At 41.0% G+C, this 22,602-nt stretch overlaps 1 protein-coding gene across 1 annotated transcript in view; it reads right to left on the reverse strand.

The window, feature by feature from the left end:
- Positions 1-22,602, reverse strand: part of PDE7B (phosphodiesterase 7B) — a 208,643-nt gene that overhangs the window by 60,074 nt on the left and 125,967 nt on the right. Inside the window, exon 2 of the mRNA XM_021693378.1 lies at positions 12,421-12,504. Within this exon, the coding sequence (XP_021549053.1) occupies positions 12,421-12,504 (84 nt within the window). The remainder of the gene's footprint in view (positions 1-12,420; positions 12,505-22,602) is intronic.

Genomic DNA, 22,602 nt, shown 5'->3' on the forward strand with positions numbered 1-22,602 from the left:
CTTTCTCACCATAATTTCAGCATGCTTAAATGTCTTGCAAAAAAACCCAAACAAACAACAACAACAATAACAAGACCAAAAAGCCTTCCCTATCCCACGTTCCCAGCCACTGTTTTCTCTCCACCACTTTATTTACAACCATACTTGGGAGAGTGACATGTCTAGCATTGTAGAGGGGGCTCAATAAAGATTTGTTGAAAGAGTGAGTCACTGCAAGAATGGGAAACTGAAAAGGGGAACACATTCTCTTCTTCAACATAAGTCAAGGACACTGTACTGTTTTGTATTATATACTCTTCTAAGCACTCTACATATGGCCATAGAGAAAGGGAACTACAGATACCGGTGATAACAACAGTCCACACTTATTGAGAATTTATACTCTGATAGGTGCTGTGCTAGGACCTTTTACACACTCTCTCAGTGCCCTTCATGATAGCCCTGGGAGGGATGTACTCTTCAGCCCTTCTTTCCCAGCCTGGGAGGCTGGAAGACAGAGGGGTCGGGAAAGCCTCTGTTGCCAGAATCCAAATATAGGCAACTCTTCTGGAGCCAGCACTGCCCACTGCCAGGGAAGTCCTTGGTTGATCCTTTCTTTCATTCCAAGGGCTAAAATTTATTATATACATATATATGGTAAAGTTTAAACAAGGAAGGCGTGCGGGTGAGTGGAAAAACAGAATGTCACAAGACCTGAATCCTAGATCTTAACACTTTCATTACCTTGCAGCGAGGGACTCAGCATCTCTGTTTTCTTGTTTGTCTTTTTGTTTTTTGTTTTTTTGCTTGTAAACTGAGAAACCGGGCTAAAAGATCTCTTGATTGCCTTTATTTAAAAGGTTTGTCAAAAGTAAAGTGCTATTTAAACGTGATTTAGAACTTGGATTTCATGCTTTTTGGAATAAATTTCTTCTTGAAATGACAAGCCATTATTGTGAAGTATCATACAGAGCTTTTATAAGTACCTAGCTTCATAATTTCCAATAATTTTTCCAAGGTAGCTTAGCAAATAAAGTGTTCTGGCCCATGGCGGCAGCTTCATTTTCTGGATCTTGGTATTACCTTATTTAGAAAAAAAATATTCCATTTCGGATTGACATTGCCTTTTCTTTTTAATAAAATCCCCTTTGTTCTGATTGTAAGAGGGATACATGCTTACGTTAGAAAAAAATAGAATAAAGGAAGAAGGTAATAATAATCATCTTGAAACAACACCTGTTAAAATTTTGATGTATTTTAAAAAACATAACCGAGGTCGTTAAGATCCTGCTTCTTTTTATTTAACATATTGTAAGCGTTTTGAGAAACTTTCTGTTGACAATGCACAGTTTGAGTGACTGGAAATAACCAACTCCCCCTGGAGAAAAATTAAAGCAGCCTCAAATCTGACTTTGTCACAATAGCAATTCCATTTCCTTCTTTAGGGACGGCATACAAGTGTCCTCTGCTGTCACCGCCACACCATTCTCCTTATCAAAGAATACAAGGTCAGATAATGAAATGAGTGATTGTCGTTTGGCACCTTCTGCCAGAGCAGTAGGACTATATAGTTGAAAAGTTGCAAAATCTAGTGTTTTGATGTGTGATTATATATTTTCTCACTAAGTTATAGAAATATTTGTTCAAGGATATTGCGGCATTTTTATACCAAAAAGGAGAGAGTCTAAATGTACTATAAAAAGAAAATAACTATTATAATGTATGAAAAATATTTAATATGAGTAATTATATATGCAGTCAGAAAAGGAATATATTGCATACATGTATTGCCTTTGACCATTAAAATTCATCTCTAAAAAGCAATTGTAGTACATTATGGTGAACACCTTGTGCTCTGGTATTGGATTTTTGGGATTTGGACTTTGGCTTACAAGTTATTTCTTGGGTGAGTTATTTCTTTTCTTTGGGCCTTAGTTTCCTCATCTGAAATAGTAGTGCCTACTTCCTAGGGATCTGGTTGGGATTAGATGCATCAATCTTGTGCAAAGCATGTAAAGCAGGGTCTAGAACCTAAGAGCTCCACACATATTAGCTATTATTATTATTTGCTGTAACATGTGTGTGGCAAAATTGACCTCTATCAGTGGTTCCCTAATACTCATGGAAGGTCCAGAGCCAGGCTTGCTGCATCGGGTAGCCTGAGGAAGTTTTGAAATATACTCTCCAGAGTTCAGTTTTAAAACAGTGTGACGGATCTTTCTTGGAGATGTGGTGGGAGCACAGAGGAGGGAATGAGTCATCAGTCCCCTGGGAGGGTGGAAGCAGGCTTTGCAAAGATTATAACGCTGGGATAGGGCTTGAGCAGTGAATAGATACTTCTTAGGAGAAGAGGTGGCTGGGGAGGGGTGTACTCAGTAGAGGGAGAAGATACATCCAAAGTTCAGCTACATCTACTGGGGACCTATTACAAGCAAGACAGGCTGCGGGACACACTGATTTCATCTACCTCTCACCTCCACCCAGTGAGGCTGGTGTTACAATCTCCTTCCATAGGTGTGGACAGAGAGTAGTTTGTGCACTTTTCCCACACTCACAAGAGAAGTAGGATTCAAACCTGGGTCTGACTTCAAAGCTCTTTGTCTTTGTGCCAACTTCCTCCGTTAAGCACGGTTTAGGGCGTGCACTTAGCAGCGGGAGCGTGGTGTGCATGGGGCTCTGGGCTGGGCCACCACAGTGGGCCAGGAGGAGAAGCAGCCTGTGGTTAGGTGGGCAGGACTTCGGCTATTTCTGGTGTTTACAGTGGCCCTCCTGTGCTTCTCGGCCTTCAGGAGACCTCTAGCCTTGGGGGGCTTTCTCAAGAGGGATCTCCATCTGGCCTCTTGCAGCCTCAACCTGGGATGGAGCACCTCTCATCTCAAAGCTGTGGTGGTGGCTGTCATTAGGTGCCATCGCACTAGCCATGTTCCCTTGGGGACTGTCCTTAGTAATGCTGCCACTTCCCTCAGGGATGGGTTCTACTGTCCTCCCTTCTTAGGTTACTCATGAGTAATAAACCACCCAGGTGCCCCATGGCCATTTGGGTTGCTATTTAAGAGAGAACACCATCTTCTTGATCTTGTGTGTGAACCCTGAGATCTCAGTTTGGAAACACACAAAAGAGTCTAAGGCTGGAACACTTTCTTTCTCTTTTTTCACGTGTATAGTTAGATATGGACCATGGCAAGTCATTTAAATCTTCTCGGACTTTGAAGGTAGGGTAGCAATGACAGGACATAACCCCTCATTTTGTTTACTAATGAAGTCACAAGAGATAGACTGGTGCTTCCTTCTGGGTGGGAGGTTGAATTTAATTTTATTTAACAAACAACTCATTCTAGCTCAATGACTCATAGGATAACTTCAGTCAAAAGAAACTTAATATACTCCGGCTTCCCTCTATTTTACTGTCTCCAGAAATCCAAAGAAGCCACTATACCAGAAAGACTCTGAGGGGGTCAGGGTTTTACTCACGGAAGTGCTACAGTAGAAAATGGTCATTTCTCTGTGCTACGTTCAAGTGAGTTCGCAAACCCACTGGGCTCTGACATAAGCAACCGTGTTTGTATGGGACAGAATCCACGATGTGAGGTAGGGTGGTGTCTGAATCGTGGTGTCTAAATAGCTTCTCACAGAGGAAAATAAATTGCTGGTGAGACTTACTTCTTTGTGGGTTTTATTATCGGTAGTCTTAACTTTGCTAAATCAAGCTTATTATACATTACCATTATAGGGGCCCTTGAATGAAGTTGTTGATTTGGTGATACCTGTTTGGCCATACGGCTCATGGATGATCATGATTCCCAAGCGGAACTTCCAAATCAGGCCTTTCTGACCTGCACTGCAGTCCCTTATTTGCAGCTCTCTCTTGGACATTTCCCCTTCATTCTTGCAAACAACCTGTCCCTGAGCTCACTGTCTTTCCTTAACTCACCCTCCAACTTTACTCCCAGCATTCAGTATCATGTTTTATCTCCTTTTCTCCACATCATCTCTGGATTTATACCTTATTTCTACTTCCATCATAGTCTGCAGCCTGATCACGTTTCTCTTGATTTACTGAGTCTGCCCCTCCTACATATGAGTGTTAGTTAATTTTCTTAAACACTATTTTATTCTGTCTATGTTTTTCTCAAAATTCTCTGGTGATGCTTTGCTTAATGAGTCAAGTTCAAGTTCTTTATCTTGGCATTCTAAGCCTTTCGTTTTTCTCTCTAGTCAACATACTTTACTACTTTCTGGACTTTCTCCCACTTAATGACTTAATGTCTCCCATATGTCAGCTCAGTCTCACTTTTAGGCAATTCCTTAACTAGATGACGCTCTATCTTATCTTTCAGAGTTCAGCACAAGACCATAAAGTCCTCTTTTCCTGCTCAGAGCACTTCAGTAATCTCTGCCTTCTTTTGTCTCTGATTTGTTGTCTCTGTCAATTCTTTTAGAACTAGATCATTTATGCTCTTATATAGTCCTTGCATAGTTTAATGTATGTTTGTCTTGGCCGTGTAGTGAGATTGTTAGGTCCTTAAGGGTAAAGGAATATCTAACAGTTTCCTTTTGAGCACTCAGAATCCCCAGCCCAGGTATAGGATATAGTAAGTGTCACCCTGCTACCCACAGTCCTTGCTGACTTGAAAGGAATTGTTCAGATATCTGCATTTGGTGTCTTTGGCAGACTCCAGTCCCACGGCTGTCTGAGACAGGAGCTATCCTAGCCCCATGGTTACTGGTGTGGCTCAGGGCACCTTGGACTCATGGCCTGCTTGGCATAGAATAGATGTTCTATTTGTTGAATGAATGAGTGACAACCCGGAGGAAATACTGGGCTCCCTATTTCGATTTTCTATTTTTCATCACTCATATACAAAATAATAAATCCATTGAACAATGTCAGCCAGGTTAACAAAAGGCAATGGCTGTTTTCATTTCTAGCTTTAGAAGGTGAAAACTGTTTCTTTTTTATTATGGTTTTTCCCCAGAAAGTCAGGTATATTGAATGATCTCTCTTGACTTCTTTGTTTGGCTCCTACTTGAATACCTCATCTTCCAATAAAATTTATATCTAGTTGAGTAGAGTTGTTGATGACTCCTTCCTGGTTCCTTCAGTCTTGAAGCACATTTTAGAATGGCTCTAAAAACGTTGGCCTTAGTGTGCAGCCCTTCTTCACCTCATTGTTGCTTTAGTGTACTGTTCATATTTTAATTCCTCCAGAACGCCTTCCCTCTTTTCCCAAGACTGAGTTAATTGTTCCCTTCCCCAACTTCCTCAAAGTTACTCATGCTCTCCTCTGAATCCTGTATACACATACATGTTTCTCATATTATGTATACTTTTAGTATACATGCATGTATTATTAAATGTATCAGAACACATCAAAATGTATAGGTTTATGTCTCTGCAAATTCCTCAAAGACAATGGCTATGTCTCATTTATCTTTGTATCTCTAGCACCTGGCTCATGTCTACCTCGGGAGGTGCTCCATTGACAGTCACTGATGAATAGTGACAGGGAATGAGTAAAACAGTGAGGCCAACATCAACTGTGTCTTCCGCAATGCAGTGGCATTTCAGTGGCTAAACATCCTAACCATCCATCTGGCATTTCCCCATGTGGAGTGCTGGGGCGCTTGTAGCCACAGATCCTGGGTGCACAGCATGGAGCATGGCCCAGGTGAGTCAGAAAGGAACCACGACCACAATCAGTGTCTTGTCTTTCTTCTAGGGGAAGACAACTCTTGAATTGTGAAATTGTGGAGTGTTACTCTGGTGCTCACAAGAAGTCTTGAGTTAGTCCCAGCCGGCACCCCCCTTCTCTGCTTGCAGAGCATGGGGCCGGGGGCCTGAATTTTGGGGAGAATTGGATATCATCTTCTGAACATGACTTCTTTCAAATCATCCCATAACATTTTTTAAAGGATGCTTTATTTTCTCTTTCTTTTTTTCTTTTTTAGTTGAGACATAGTTGACATGTAATATTGTGTAAGCATAAGTATATAAGGTGTTTGATTTGATACATTTATATATTGCCATATGATTACCACAGTGTTAGCTTACACCTCTGTTAGGTCATATAATTATCATTTAATTATTGTGGTGAGAATAATTAAGATGTAGTCTCCTAACAACTTTGAAGTTTATAATAGAGCACTGTTGACTATAATCACTGTGCTGTGCATTGGATTTCCAGGACTTATCTATCTACTAGTTGCAAGTTTGTACCCTTAAACAACATCTCACCCTGTAACATTTTAATTTTGGTTCTTTACATTTTGTGTGGTTCTCATAGGTAACATTAAGAATCACCTTTAAGGGTGCCTGGGTGGCTCAGTTGGTTAAGCGACTGCCTTTGGCTCAGGTCACGATCCTGGAGTCCCTGGATTGAGTCCCACATCGGGCTCCCTGCTCGGCAGGGAGTCTGCTTCTCCCTCTGACCCTCCCCCCTCTCATGTGCTTGCTCTCTCTCATTCTCTCTCTCTCAAATAAGTAAATAAAATCTTTAAAAAAAAAAAAAAAGAATCACCTTTAAGAAGATGACTGAGAGGCTGTCACCATCTGCTAGGAATTCTTTCTTAGAAAACTGAGTTTGTAAGGAAATTGTCCCTCTTTAAGAGGGGGGCATCACTTAGTACCAGATGGTTTGTAACACCCTGGGTGGCTTTTGGTTGATGGTTCTTCTGTGAATGTATTTTATATTTCTGCAGGGTGTTATGTTTTAGATGGCAGCTTATATTTATTTATTTATTTATTTTTAAAGATTTTATTTATTTGAGAGAGAGAGAGTGAGAGAGAGCACGAGTTGGGAGGGAGGGGCAGAGGGAGAGGGAGAAGCAGACTCCCTGCTGAGCAGGGAGCCCACAGGACTGGATTCCAGGACCCTGGGATCATGACCTGAGCCAAAGGCAAATGCTTAACTGACTGAGCCACCCAGGCACCCCTTGATGGCAGCTTTTAAAAAGATTTGAAACTCTGGGTCACTTCTCCTCCACAAAAATATATATTATATATTTATATACTTATATATTAATTATACTTATACATTATTTATATAATTTTATATTTACATTATATTATATATATTTATATATAATATTTGTATAATTATGTATTATACAACATATGTATTATATGTATAAATGTATGTATAATGTGTTTGTATACATATGTATGTACAAATGTATGTATAATACATATGTGTAAATATGTATGTCATAAATATAATATATAATTATAATATATATTTATATATTATACATATATATTTATATACCATATATAAATAAATAGTATTTATTAGTTCTATTTCAACAATAACGAGCAAAGGAAAATCTTTTTGTAGCTCTACTAAAATTACCTCATGCTTGTGCAGTTAAAATGGCCCTGCCTGGAGAGGCAGATCTGGAGGAATAGAACTTTAAAGATCAAGATCAGCAAACTAGCCAACAGGAAAAGCCGAAGAGCCAATTAACCTCCTCCGCCTGCAAAGCCCCGTGGCTGGCGTGGAGCTCCAGGCTCTCCGTGGCGGCCGAAACGTGCTGCCCTAAAACTTCCAGCTGAAGCTGCCTCGTTCCTTCAAGCTCCACAGTCGCTGGGAATGTTTGCTTTGTATGTCACTTCCTTTGCCGCGCGAGTGTGGAAATCACATTGTGTTGCTCTGAAATGGTTGCCATGGGAACATCTCCACCTAGCCATTATCTACTCAGCCTACTGATTACATTAACCCAGGAGACGGAGATGTACACGGGGCGCTGCAGCCACCTGTTCTGCAGAAAATGGTGATTGCTTCTGCGATGTTTTCGCCTATGTGGGCCACCCGTTTCTCAGAACACTGTCTCTCCGTTTTCTCTTCTCTCGTTTCCCTCCAGAGTTAAGGGATGACAAATCTATAGGACAGTGGCATTGGGATAACTGAGTCATTACATTCCCATTCCTCCTGCCCTCTTCCAGGTCCCTGTTTTCGTATCTCATGCAGAATAAAAATAATTGTCACTCTTTTCTCTCCCTCTGTTCTGCCCCTCCATGTTTAGGTGTAAGGATAATCCTCTTCTTTAAAGGTCTATGATTCCTGTGTCCCACACAATGGTGCTGAAGCCACATTTTTCTGCTACTTATCCAGAGCAGCTTCTCAAAATTCATACAAATGGCTCTTTTCTAAATTGTATAAAATATAAACAGTAAATGAAACTGGCTGTCAACAGGTAACTTTATCTTACATGTTTCTCAATAGAGAAATGCATGGGTCTGGATGCGTCTCATATGAGGAGGATTTTCTGATCTTTATTCCTGGATTGAAAGTGACATTTAAGGGGCGCCTGGGTGGCTCAGATGGTTAAGTGTCTGCCTTTGGCTCAGGTCGTGATCCCAGGGTCCTGGGATCGAGCCCCACATTGGGCTCCTGGCTCGGTGGGGAGTCTGCTTCTCCATCTCCCTCTGCCTCTCCCACTGCTCATGCTCTCTCTCTCTCTCTATCTCTGTGTCTCAAATGAATAAATAAAATCTTTAAAAAAAAAAAGAAAGTGACATTTAAGAGGTGTTGTCTTGAAGTAACTTTTTTTTGGTAGGAAAAAGTATAAAAATCCATTGGCCTTGTAATTATTGTCTAAACCAGAATACTTAGGGGGTGAAAAACAGCATTAATAAGTTTGCCTAGACAACAGTGCAAATTTGACTATGCCAGGCAAACCAGGTATATATCATCACCTTATATGTAGACAAGTACATAGGCATGGTAGTACCGTGTCTTCAAAAAATAGGGGAAAGGGATACCTCTTCCAGAACAATGTCTGTGCAGTTAGAAATTATAATTGTGGAATTTAAAATCTGGATCAGCAAGGACCCTTTCTGTTTATACTTTTATCTCATGTAAATTAAGTCAGTGTGAGTCCATTCTTCAAAGTAAAGTGATGGCACTGGGGATTAAATGACTTTAACAAAGGAAAATAGGCCAGGCTGAATGTACCTATGGAGATGTCATAAACTTTTAACTTTGTTTAAAAATCTTAACTTAAGGGTTAGTCACTCTTTTCTGTTAAGGGCAATACAGTAAATATTTTTGGCTTTGTGGGCCATATGGTCTCTGTTGGAAAGTAGCTGTAAATGAAGGACATGGCTGTTTGCCAATAAAACCTTATTTATGAGACAAGCATGGGCAGGAGTACAGATTTACTGCCTTGGTTGTCATTGGCCCAATCTCATTCTAGTTATCAGTTTTAATGTCTAGAAACTTTGTTCTGAGAGAAAGTTGTTTTAGATAATAATTCTGACATCTTCTTGCTCCACATGGTAGGTTGGGGCAGTAGCTAACAGGGCCAGTGGAGAAATGCATTGGGCCTTACTATTTAATGTACATTTTTGTTACACATGTTCCAGCCATTCAAGACATATGTTGAAGTGGGGGGTTGAAGGTAAACCTCCAGCCATACTTTTGACAGGGAGTGGCTGCCATGCGGATTTCACTAAGCATTTTAGAAGAAAGGCTTCCGGGATGCAGACACAGGGGAGAGAGGCTCTGGTGATTTGGGTTTTCCTATAAATGGTCTTTTAAAAAAAGTCCTACCTGGATTCTACCTTGGCAGAGAAAGCAAAACTGCAAGCACCTGAGGAAAATGAAGTCTTCGGTCTCTGCTTATACTTGGAAAAAATGACCCAAAATGAAGATAAGTAATACAAAAAATCACTTTAAATGAGTCCGGTACTTACTGTGTAGAATTGGAATCAGCTGGTAAAATAAAAGTTTTAGGAGAAAGTCCCAGAATGTCCCTTTGGAGTTTATCTTAAAATCTTTATAGAATTATATTTAAAATGTTTCCTTTTAGGCAGAAAGCAGATACTCACAACTCAGGCAGGCAAACCTCAACAAGAACATGAGTGACATTAAAGAGAATTAAATAGGCTCTATATAAAGTAGTAGGAGCTGTGACACAAATATGACATCTTAAGTGACTGTAAGCAACACAGACAGCCGCACACCTGCTGCTACCTGGTGACAAGCTGCTGTAATTGCAGGCTAATCTAGAAATGGTGAAGAGTGACCACAGTCGTGTTGTGGATTCTATTCTCAACTCTCTAACCAGGTATAGCAGGCGTTTGACAATGGAATGGATAGTACCACAAATAAGGAAAAACCTCAGAGGGCTTCAGTCCTATTTGAGCTGTTAAGCAAAATGTAGGGGATGACTGACGTTTATAATTATTTAATATACTCTTTTTGAGGGGATCTTTTGATCTAATTGGTAAGTTAACAAAAGTTAGTGAGAGGTCAGTTCTTTGGGATCTCGTAGTCTATTTAGGGATGTGTTTTATACATCTAGGAAAAAAACCTGAGTCCACCATAAAGCAAAAGTACAATGAAGGTAAATTGATATTGTCTTAGCATGCTTTACTGATAAAGAGACATAAGTGAAGGAGTTATCTAGAGTGGAGTGCTGAGCAGAGGAGAAAGGGAATTTCAGAATGGATGGCCAACACCAACACTTAATGTGTGGATGGTCATGAGCAACAGATGGGGTGAAATGGGGATGGAGGGACAGATAGCATCTCATACCAGGGGAAGGAGACTGGGGGTGAGTCCAGGCACTAGGAAGTTTCTGGAGGACCTACAGAAGAGAGGTAACAGGATGGCACCTGCTTGTAAGTGGTTTGTTATATAGTGAATAATATAGTGAAATATTATCTGCATTGGTTTTCTGTTTAAATTTTTTATATTTTTTCAGGTTTTTTTAATGTTATTGTAAAAAACCCAAAATCCAAGTGTTACAGAAACCTATGATGTAGACAGTGAAATATTCTATAACCCCACTTACAAAGATAACTACTATTAGCTGATGTTGCTTATTAACAGTAGGATAATTTAGAAACAGATTATATCATTTGGGACCTTGAAATTATAAAGAGAAGTATCTCCTATTTTCCTAATTCATTCATGCCTTATATTAGAAACAATGATATAACATCTCATCTAATATTGAAAGAGGCTTTTGGGGTTATTTTCTCCATCTCACACTTAGTAGGTGAAGCCATTGGAGAATCCTGGTCTCTATGAGACAGTGAACTAACTGGCCCTTTGCTCATCCCCATCTTGCTTGGTGGAACCATATGCCTGGCAACTGGAAATCAGTACAGTCTTGAAGACTGTCAAAGGGTTAACCTCCATGGGTACCTGGAACAGCCTAGTGGAGGTCATATGGAAAGGTAAGAGACACCATCAGAGCTCACTATATCCCCCAATATATCCAATAGTGCACTGGCTTGGCAAATCAATTGTGTCTTCTAGAACGTATTTTTGGGGGCTGGGTTGGGGAGGTTATCTCTAGTATGGAAAGGTTACTCCAAATCTCTGTGTCCCAGAAAGAGCTGAGAAAACAGATATTGCACATTGATAGGGAAGTTTAATGAGCTAGGAGATTATAAGCATCTCCACTCCCTATGACCTTTTTGAGGATCTAAAGATAGCAAGTTTTGACTTCTCCTAGTAATTTTTAGGGGTCAAGGTAAATCAAATTACCTCTTTCACTGAACTTGTTTATTCCAAAGGAAAGTAATACTATGTGGGTGCAACCCAGAACTTTGAAATTTATGGATGGGAAGTGACAGGAGAAGCAAACACTGAAAACCTTGGAGCAAACTGTGAAATTTATCTGCTTTCTCCCTCCACTGGCCCCTCCAAGTCCGACGTGCAGGATGATTGCGATCATGAGAAGACATGAAATCAGGCAGGGTGACTGGTCACTGGTTTGGGTTTCCAAAGGAATTTGAGATTAACAGAATTATGAACTGGAGGTTGAGCAAAACTCCAAATAAGGAGTCGTATATGAAGGGGAAAGGTAGAAATTAAGGACTTTCTGAAGTATTCGTCATGGAGGAAGCAGCAAGTCCAGACCTCTAGGGCTCTGCCACAGTGAAGAGTTTTATCAGAAATGTAAGAACGGACCTCAGGGACCTCAATTAGATAAAGAAGGGAGAATGAGACAACAGACAGTTACTAGGGGCAGCTGCAGAATAGGTTTTAACAATAAAATAGAATCTCATCTGGTCTAGTCCTGGATGACGGTGGAAAGAATGTGCTGGATAATGAAAGGAATAAGCTTCCTTGTATAGGGCTTCACAGTTTTTAAGACTTACATTTTTATTTTAACTTTTAATTTTAATTTTTTCCCACTTTATTGAAGTTTATTTTTTTCTTCTCAAATTTTTATTTAAATTCTACTTAGTTAACATGAGACTTACATTTTTAAAGCTGACCTGATCTCATTTGATCCTCACTAAAGCTCTGGCAGGTAGGCAGTGCCAGAATTACTTTACTTAAAGACAAAGGGTTAAGTTCCATTTGGGAGGGGAGACATGGAGGAAGGAAGGCAGACCTCCGAGGGTTTTGAAGTTCAGAGGGAAGTCAGTTTTTTTTTTTTTTTTAAACATTTGTTCCTTTCCAGGTACACTTGATTACTCACTGTTAAGTAGGCGGAAGTCAATGAATGGGTAGGAGCCACGGCGTTCAGCAGGAACCCCCGTCTGACCCCTTAGTCGTACATCTCCTAAAAAACAGAAAATCCAAACACATGTTTGAAAACGTTGCCAAGTGTATTCACTTTTCCTCTGCAAATGCTCCTACCCACTTATGTCATTGGAACCAACACCAAATGTCAGGAGGAAAATGATTTCCATTCACCTTGCATAAGAGAGAGCTACTTGAGAAGGGATATTTAATGAATGCTGAGTGTAATGAACTTGGCAATACTCTAATGAGCGAAGCAGCACTCTGCTCCCTTTTAGATCTGCCTGGAAGATGGATCTGTGAAAATTTTAGTAATTTACAAAATGTCCATAGTCTGAGAGCGACAAAGATGAGGCATCTGAATCTGGGAGGACGAATGGTGTTCTGGGATTATAGCTTTTATTCTTATTAGCATGTTTAATTGCCCAGTGTTATTTCTCTTGGTTCCAGCACAGTTGCCTTCTGACTGGTGTCCACCATCCTGTTCCCCAGGCTGTATCACTGATCTGCTTTAGAACCCGCTCAGTGAAGGCCCGCCTAGCTCCAGGTACTTCGGACACTTCACCACCATTGTACATAACATAGTCGCTAGGGTTTGTAGAACTTGTTTTTTTTGTAGGTTTCCTTTAATGTCTGTGTTCACTTTCCTTTGTGATGTGTCTTCCGCTTTCCCGATTAAGGGAGGTAATGCAGAATGGAAAGAGCACAGATTTTAGAATGGAACAGACTGTGGCCAATTTTGGCTCAGACACTTGCTACCTGTACGATCTTGGGAAATTTATTTCTCTTAGCCTCAGCTGTCTCCCTTCAAAGTGTCATTGGTTGGAGAATCTAAAATAACACTAGCTGCCTTGCAATAAATGTTGGGTGTACTTATTTCTCAACTCCTGCAAAGCAAGGATCATGCATATTATGTGTTTGGCATTTTTCCATAGTGCTTTGTGTATTGTATGGCACATAACAGACTCTAAGTGAACGTCTTCTGTTGACAAGAGTAAATATAAAGACAAAATTCGCCAATTAGTACATAAAGCATGGAATTAGAGGCGAGGTAAAGATACATGAGATCTACTATATTTCTGGAAGAACTGAATCAGGGAAGGTTTCAGTTCCATGAGTAATGTGTCTGCTCCCATAAACTACTCTTTCCCAGACATGAGGTGGCAGCGGGGCCTCAGCCTATGAGGAGAGAGGAGCGACAGTCTTCTCTCCTCCATTCCTACTTCCTGGAGTTAACCAGGCCTGGGTGAGATCCCCTTCAGCCATAACCCGCACCGCTGGCAATGTTTAAAATATCCCTTCCAGATGAATGTTGTGTGTATTAGGGGGTTACGAACTGCAAGCTGTGAGCCTCTGGGGACTATTCTGTGCTTTGAATTTTATATTAGTACCTTATTTAATGCTTTGTATAATCTGATATTATAGTGTCATACTGATATTAAGGAATGTTATAATTTATGGAATAAAGCAAAGTGGGAGGAGGAGGAAAAGATGGAAAAGTACTTTTATAAATATGAATATCATCTGACATCAAAGAAAGGAATGCTGTTAGCATTTGGCAAGTTCCTGGGGTGGATGGCCAGCAGCTACAGGAAAGCCACTGGGGAGAGTTAGAGGGTTTTCCTGTCTTCAGCAGCTTGTCTTGAACACCCCATGTTTATAACACTCCAGAAAGTTTACAAAGCACTTTCACAAACATCACAGTATATTTATTTTCTTGTTTATCTCATTGGATCCTCACAATAGTCTTGTGAAGAGAGTCACTATTATTCTCCTTACTTTATAAGTGAGAAAAAGGAGGCTCAGCGAAGAAAGCAGACTGCTGTTCACCTACCCATTCCCAGCTCAGGGCTCAGGCTCTTTATTTTTTTATTTTTATTTTTTTTTAAGATTTTATTTATTTATTTGACAGAGACAGACACAGTGAGAGGGAACACAAGCAGTGGGAGTGAGAGAGGGAGAAGCAAGCCTCCTGCGGAGCATGGAGCCCGATGTGGGGCTCGATCCCAGGACCCTGGGATCATGACCTGAGCTGAAGGCAGACGCTTAACGACTGACCCACCCAGGTGCCCCAAGGGCTCAGGCCCTTTAAAGGCGCTCAGTAGAGGCACCTGGATGGCTCAGTCGGTTAAGCATCCAACTCTTGGTTTCAGTTCAGGTCATAATCTCATGGGTCGTGGGATTGGCCCTGAGTGGGCTCCCCACTCAGTGGGGAGTCTGCTTGATGATTCTCTCCCTTTGCCCCTCTCTCCCTTGCGCCCCCCTCCCGGAATAAGTAAATAAATCTTTAAAGGCACTCAGTAGACAGCTATTGATTTTAAGGGACTGCCTAAGTTTATGGTCCTTTAAGCTTAGAAATAGCAGGGCTGGGGCGCCTGGGTGGCTCAGCCGTTAAGCGTCTGCCTTCAGCTCAGGTCATGATCTCAGGGTCCTGGGATTGAGCCCCACATCGGGCTCCCTGCTTGGTGGGAAGCCTGCTTCTCCCTCTCCCACTCCCCCTGCTTGTGTTCCCTCTCTCGCTGTGTCTCTCTCTGTCAAATAAATAAATAAAATCTTAAAAAAAAAAAAAAGAAATAGCAGGGCTGGTTCTTAAATCTAGGTTACTGAACTTCATGACAGAGCTCTGTCCTCAACACCATTGGTTACTAACTTTAAGGAGTGTGCACACTTGGTTTAAAAAAAAAAATCACAGACCCCCACATGATAGAAGGTGAAATTTAGCAGCCACTGAGAAAATACAGCATGTCAAAATGATATAATACATTCAGCACTGCCTAAATGATTTATATTTTAGTTTTAGAAGATAGACATATACTTCAAAACTTCCGCATGGCTGAGACTGTATTTCTTTGGTCTACAAAGCTGGCTAGGCTTTAGGTTTGTTGACCTGTTGTGTCATCCCTGTAGGCTTCTCTGAAGGGTTTTAGGTTCACCAACTGGAAATCACTTGTCCACTTGTATTTTTTTCCCCTCAGTATTAGCAAAGCATTCCTCCCGACTTTGCAGTTCAGACGGTACCATTTTCCCAGAAAATCTGTATAGTATCAATAGGGGTTTTAAAGCCTCTGACTTTAGTCTAAGGCAGAGGATGCCCATTATCTTGTAAGGCTTTAGGTTTAGGGAAACGTCGAGGAGATAACACCACATGGCAGAATGGGTGAAGGGAAGGCAATGCGTGAGTAATTCAGAGACTCCTGTTACTGAGAGGATTAATATTTCACCATCTTGGGTGGTTGTGGGCAAATCAATAACCACTTGGAGGTCCAGTTTTCTAATATTTAAAGTAATTAGCATAATTACGGCAGCTTTGCCTACCTCATAGGGTTGTTGTGAGGAAATTGTAAGGTGCATGAAAATAGCGTGATGGGTAACAGTTATTGAATCCTTACACTGGACCAAGCATTTTACACGCCTTATTGAATATCATCTGCCCAAAAACCCAGCGAAGTAGGTGTTATTATGAGACCATTTTGCAGATGAGGAAAGTGAAGCTTGTGGAAATTTAATAATTTGTTTGAGCTCACAGAACTAATAAGTGTGGAGCTTGTGCTCAAATTCAAAATTGTCTCTTAAACCCCATGTACTTAACCCCTCTCCTGTATTATCAGGGTAAGAAATTGTACAAATAGTTAAGCATTCACTTTTTATTGCCCAAGGTATGCTTTGATTGCTATTTGCCAATAAACCAAAGATATATTCATCATGATTCCTGGAACCTGAATGCCAGGGGAATCCACCCCCTTGATGAATTCGAGATTCAATCAGATAGATGTTGTTTATTTGAATAGCAGTCCAGCGGAAATGGGCTGAACGAGTAAGACAACCAAATCCTGTTCTGGATCAACAAGGCATCTATTATTTTCAAGTAAGAGATGGAAGGCCATTATTAAAAATATTATTCAGTAGAACTGAAATTACCTAGCAACTAATTTAATCAAGTTCTTAATTAAGTAGAATTTTCATGATGTAACACCGTTTTGGGGAAAAAGAAACAGTGAAGCAAGTTGATAGCAAGGACACCTAAATAAACAAACAGAACAAAACAAATCAACAGCAACAACAACAACCTACAAAACCCATACCTGAAAGGTTCCTTTTCAATGCTTGTTCTGTCTATAACTACAATTACGGTCTTAGAAGGGGATTACTCATAAACCTAATGATGGTCTTTAGGTGTAGTAAATAACAGTGTTTAAAAAGGATGAAATCATGTTAAAAATACTAGTAAGGCAGGAGGCAGGACAATCCTAAGTGGGCTAACAAAGCATTTTAGAAATGTTTCCACATGAACAGTTAAATACAAACAAGCCAAACATTCTGTGTCTTGAACATTCTATTTATTGGAGACTCTGCTGAGGTGAACTTCATGTCTTAAGTATATATTTCTAATGTAGAAAGTTCTCTCCCTTTCTCCCTGCTTTTATGAGCCCCTTCTGATACTAAATTGCTTCAATATGCTCCAGGGAAGAGAGAACTACTTCACCCATCCCTGGAGAAGCAGAGGCCGCTGGGCTGATGTCCGAGAAACAGAACAAGTGGAGTCCTGCTGGACTGCTTTTTCTGGCCTCTGGTCTCACGCCATCATCTATTTACCTAAGGCCTTATATCCAAGCTAAACAATTATTTTGACTATTCATTAGGCCCTTGTTTAACTTAAGCAACTTTTTCTCTGGCAAGTGAAAGGTGCTATGGAAGCTGGGTCGGAAGTGTTGACAGCTCAGAGTCGTGTCCTCAGCCTGTCCTTATTGTGTTCCAGAATGAAACAAACAGCAGGGGAATTCTTATTTTGAAAGGGCTGCTTCTCTTTTGCCCCTTCAGGCCGAAAACATACCAGGTCGTCGTCGGGTATTTCAGGCTGCAAACGCGGGCGGAGAGCGGAGCCGAGTGGCTGGGGGAGCCAAGACCCGGAGACAGGCACTCGCCGTCCCAGGGGACGTGGTTCCCGGATGGCCCTCTTGCCCGCTTGGCCTCTCGGGCTGTCTCGGCTTCATTCAAGCTCGCGCTAGGGAGCAGACGGACGCTCTGCGGCCCCTTACGTAATTGGCAAACATGGTGGAGCCTCTGGCAGCGACGGCGACTTACGGCGGCTGCAACACGGGCCACAGGATGAGAACCAGAGTCTGGCCCCCGTTGTGGGGTCAAGGTCACGTCAGGCTGGGGGAAGGGCGTAGGAAAGGAACGGGCCGTGCCTCCTGTGCTCCCGCTGCATCTGAGACCATGACGAAGGTGCTGCTAACGGCTGCGGGAAAACACGGGGGCAGAGTCCTAGCAGCGGTGTCGCTCCGAGCAAGGAGGATGAGCTGGTGGTCGCGTCAGAAAGACGCCACCGTGGAGCAGCCCGGATCCGGCGGGAGAGGCTCGGCTCTTGCAAAGGGTATTCCTCTGAGCTTCCTTAGACAGTACTAACGCCCGGCACTGCTGTAAACTTGCAAAATGGAGGCAGAGAGAACCCAGACCCCCGAATCGCAGCCAGGAGCTTTCATCAGCTGGCGGCTTCGAATATTTTAGATGACCACTCTCAATTAGCAAAGTGAATTATTTCTCCTGAGATGTTTATCTAGCCAAACAAAGAGGAGGAAGGTTGTGCAATTCGATCGCTCTGCAGATTTATGGCACAGCACAGGCAGCCAGTTCGGATAACTCAGGCCGAGATGACTGTTCTGAGTGCTGTGAGCTCGCCTGAGATCCAAGATGGTTGATTAGACCCGACTTCCCATTTGGGGCTTCAATCTTCTGCGTTAGTTTTTTGAGTGAGGCTGCGCCTGTCTGGTCGCCAAGGACTATGTGTTGAACTGGCTGAGTAGGTGGCTTCCTTCTATTGATCCGTTGCACTAATTGTGCATCCCCGGGCCGTTGCTGAGAGGGCTTTGTGTATAGGAAAGAGACAAACCAGGAGTTGGGTGTTCAAAACCACACTTTTGGCAAAGGGAACAAAAAACAGCTTCAGTTGCATGTGAAACAAAGTTCTTTCTTTTCTTTTTAGAAACCTTGATCTTTATATCAAAATCAGAGAAAAGAGAAATTTCACCAAGTCAGAGTGCCCGAACAATTGTGTATATACCACCTTGCAATTTTGGCTTAGAATTAACACTTTATGACGAAGGTGCATTTTGGGACCTGAATGTTACAAAGGTGAATATATAAATAACAGTGCCTCTATTTTCTAAAGCAGGTGAGGTAGGTTTCAACTCAGACTAGACATTCTTCAGCTTGATGGTTGTACAGAGGGAAAATGAGGAAAAAAAAGTTGAGGGAAAAAAAGTAACAATCACCAGGAACACAGGAGTCTAATAAAAAAGGTATTGAACACGAAGCCGCAGAAATGCCTGAAGAGAATTCTAAGAAACTGTAAAAGAACTTAAAAGAACACAAAGAAAGTGTCTTCCTATAAAGATTAAGAATGAGGGAAATAATGTGCTGAGTCATTTTAGGGAATATGTTATCTGGGTCTGCCTTAAGTAATGAAAACACGGTGTAAGCTTGCACATTATTCACTTATTTCTGGGATAATGCTTTTTAATTCTAGAAACTCTTCAAAGCAAAGTTTGTTGTTTTTAAGTAAATGTTATAGTTATGGATGTAGGTGTAGATAGATCTGTGCCTGCTCACCCCCGCGCCCCTTCATGATGCCTGGCGCATGGTAGGCATTCAAAAATAGTAGCTATTATTCCTACTTACTTACTGTTCTTCTGGGGTTCCTGCCTGGCCCCTCATCTCCCCCTCCCATGATAGTCGGTATTATTTAGGAGGATTTCTAAGTCAGGAACTGTTTTAAAGACTGTACATGTATGAGCTTGGCTAGTCCTTATGACAGTCCGCCTGAAGGAGATGTGTGTATCATCCCCCTTGTACCAAGGAATGCAAAGAGCTTGCCTGCAAGTGACTGAGTTGGGATTAGAAGCCAAGTGGCCTTGGGAGCACTTGGTCTCTAACCACTGCTACACGGGGCCACTATCGCCATTCTCTACAGCAGTGACCAGTGCGATCACCCATGACATTATTCATGGTTTCCTTTGATCTCCCAGGTTGTTTCTCCTCTGTCTGCTGGGTAGTTTAGGGTCATAAAAGCAAGTACCAAAGCTATGTCCCGAGGAAAGACAAATGTTTATCCTGGTGCTTTTTCATGGGAGCATTGCAAGCCCAGTATGATAGGAATGCTGTGGTTCATGACATGGGAACCGATGAGTTCCCACTGGTGCAGGTTAGACCACAGGGAGTCTGGACCCCACTTGAGATCTAGGCATCTTGCAGGTCAGTAGAACTTTTGAGTAAGTGAGTCAGCAAAGGGGCCAATTCTAAGGAAGTCTCTGATAAAACCCTAGATTAATTCAGTTCATTTCAACAAATGCTCATTCACAACATTATACAAAGTGTTAGAAAGTAGGTGTGGAAAAGGGAAATACAAAGGTCCATAGGATGTCATCTTGGCACTCAGATAGTTAATCATTTAGAAGAGAGTCACAGAAATGAGCAAATATGGTATATGCTAGAAGAAGTCTAATGTTTAATGGTACTGGAATATTTGGGTTTGGATCCCTCTTTCAGAAGCATTGTAGGCTTTATGATTTTGTATGGATAAGTAACTTGAAAATTTCTGTGCCTCGAATGGCTCCCTAGTAATCCTATAAAATGTTTCAGTTGGTAAAATTGAAAGGTAATTATTTAATGTTTAATTTTTAAATTAAATATCATTTTTAAATTTAAAAAATTTTAATTTCAGTAGAGTTAACACAGTTTTATATTAGTTTCATGTGTACAATATAGTGATTCAACAATTTTATACATTACTCAGTTCTCATTATGATAAATGTACTTAAATATAATTTTTACATTGAAAGGCCCTTCACATTTTAGAACTATGGTTGAAAGAGTGATTTAGACTCTTATACCAGGTCTTCAGTAAGCACGTTTCTTACAGACAAGAGACTTAAATGAATAGCGCTAGTTTCAGAAACCACTTGTTATAGGAAGGGATGTTCTTTGTATCTGATGAGTGTGATAGATTTCTGGAAAAAAAAATATATATGTCTACACACACAGCAGGAGAGGTGGGGAGGAGAAAGAGAGGCAGAGGACAAAGAGGAGAGAGAGGAGGCTACAGAGAACCTGGACATAAGGAGGAATTGAACCCTGGGGCTGAGGGAGAGGAAGGTGTAAAAGATAGTTCCTAGATTTCTGCTTTGCATCACTGGATGATTGGTTGTGCCAATTACAGGAAAAAGGAAATTCTCAAAGAGGCATTATTTTATGTTCTTCATTTGAGAAATGATATACATGGTATTTATGACACATGGTAGTTTTGGCAGATAATACAATAATGAAGAACCTTGGGAATAGTCTTGGTCTCATGGAGTTTAGTCTACTGGGGGGACATCAAAGAACAATAATGTGTAACTTTGGAGAGTGGAACAAAAGAGGCATATATTGTGTTAAACTTATAATGGACTTCACCTTGCCAGGGAGGTTGTTTTGAGCTTCCCTGAGGAGGTGACATTCGATCTGAAATCTGTTGAAAGAATGCGAGTTAATTTCAGGTAAACATATATCCCAATTTTCCCTGGAAAAGCTTAGTTTCCGCCTTTTGTTTTGCCTGGTCTAATTAGTAATAGTGCCCCTTTCACATTCAAAAGTATTCTGGTTGAATCTTACATGATCACCCTGAGTGCAGCAATCCAGGCAGGTGGAAATGCATTTCTGAAGGTCTTAGGGCAGGAGGATGACGTATCTGAGGTACCCTAACAAGACCAAGTGCATCACAGCAAAAAGACCAAAGTGTGTGATGGGATGTGATGGGGTACGGTGTAAAATGAGGTTGGATAGGTGTCAGGACTTTGTAGGACAAAGGAGGCTGAGGAGTTTGACTTTATTCCAAGAGAATTAGGAAGCTATGGATGAGTTTAAGGGGACGATGATGTTATCAGATTTGCATATTGAAAAAAACAACTGTGGGTACAGTATGCAGAATGGATTGGGAAGGGCAAGAATGGCAAGTTAGAGATCATTGTAATAGTCTAGGTGAGAAAAGATGGTAGCTTGGAGTAGAGAGGTGAATAGATTTTAGAGATATTTAGTAGGTAGAATTGACACATGGTGAGGAATAGCATATAAGGGCCGAGGGAGAGGGAAATAGCAAGGATAATTCCTAGGTTTCAGGCTTGCATAACTGGATGACTATGCTTATCACAGAAAAAGGAAATTCCAGAAGGACCAGATTTGGGAGGAGAAGTTCATGTGCTCAACTTTGGTCACACCGAGTGTAAGTGTTCCTGAGATTTCAAAGCAAAAATGTCAAGTAGGCAGCTAGACACATGGGTCTGACACCAAGAGGGAATGTCTGGAATGGAGATATAAATTTGTAAGTCAGATAAAACTATGGGCAGGTATGAAGTTGCCCAGGAAGGGAAGTGAGAAGTGAATAGAGCCTCTCACCCAGCCTTGAGCAACTATAACATTTAATGTCTTGTTAGAAGAGGAGTCTCTGAGGGAGAAGGGGAAGCCAAGGAGGTAAGAGGAAATCCAGAAGCTTGTTGTGTCATGGAAGATAGTAATTCGAGACAGAGGGAGTGGTTTTCAGATAAATCTTGCTGAAAGGGTAAGTGAAATGATGATTGGCAAAAGTCCATTGAATTTAGTCAAGTGAGTATATTGAGAAATAGAAGCCAATTAGTTTGGATATCACACGGAGTTGGGAAATTGTGAAGGTTTTTTTTTTTTTTTTTTATTAAGGAGCAGATATTTAGATGGATCTTAAATGATAAGCAAAATTTGGAAAAGTAGCACGTTATATTGTTGGCTTGCAATTCAACTATGATCATTGAAATCAAGGGAAGGGATTTTTAGGGAAAAAATCATGATGATCTTAAGAACAATAATGATCACTAAGAATGATCTTAATAACAAAGCATAATTTGAAAATTGCACAAAGGACAAAACAGTCCAAGTCATGAAAATGCCTGTAAATTTTTGCAAAATACGTCGATACCCTGTCTAATCACTTCCTATACTTAAATATACTTCAAGAAAAATGTTTAATGAAAATCACTGCCAAGAAAAGTATTTGTTGGGAATAAAACGATGGGCCTATCAATTGAGAATGAATAAATATAATTAATAAGATAAAATACTGGCCAAGTCCCAA

This window comes from Neomonachus schauinslandi, chromosome 8, assembly GCF_002201575.2.
Source record: "Neomonachus schauinslandi chromosome 8, ASM220157v2, whole genome shotgun sequence".
In the NCBI taxonomy this organism is placed as follows: domain Eukaryota; kingdom Metazoa; phylum Chordata; class Mammalia; order Carnivora; family Phocidae; genus Neomonachus; species Neomonachus schauinslandi.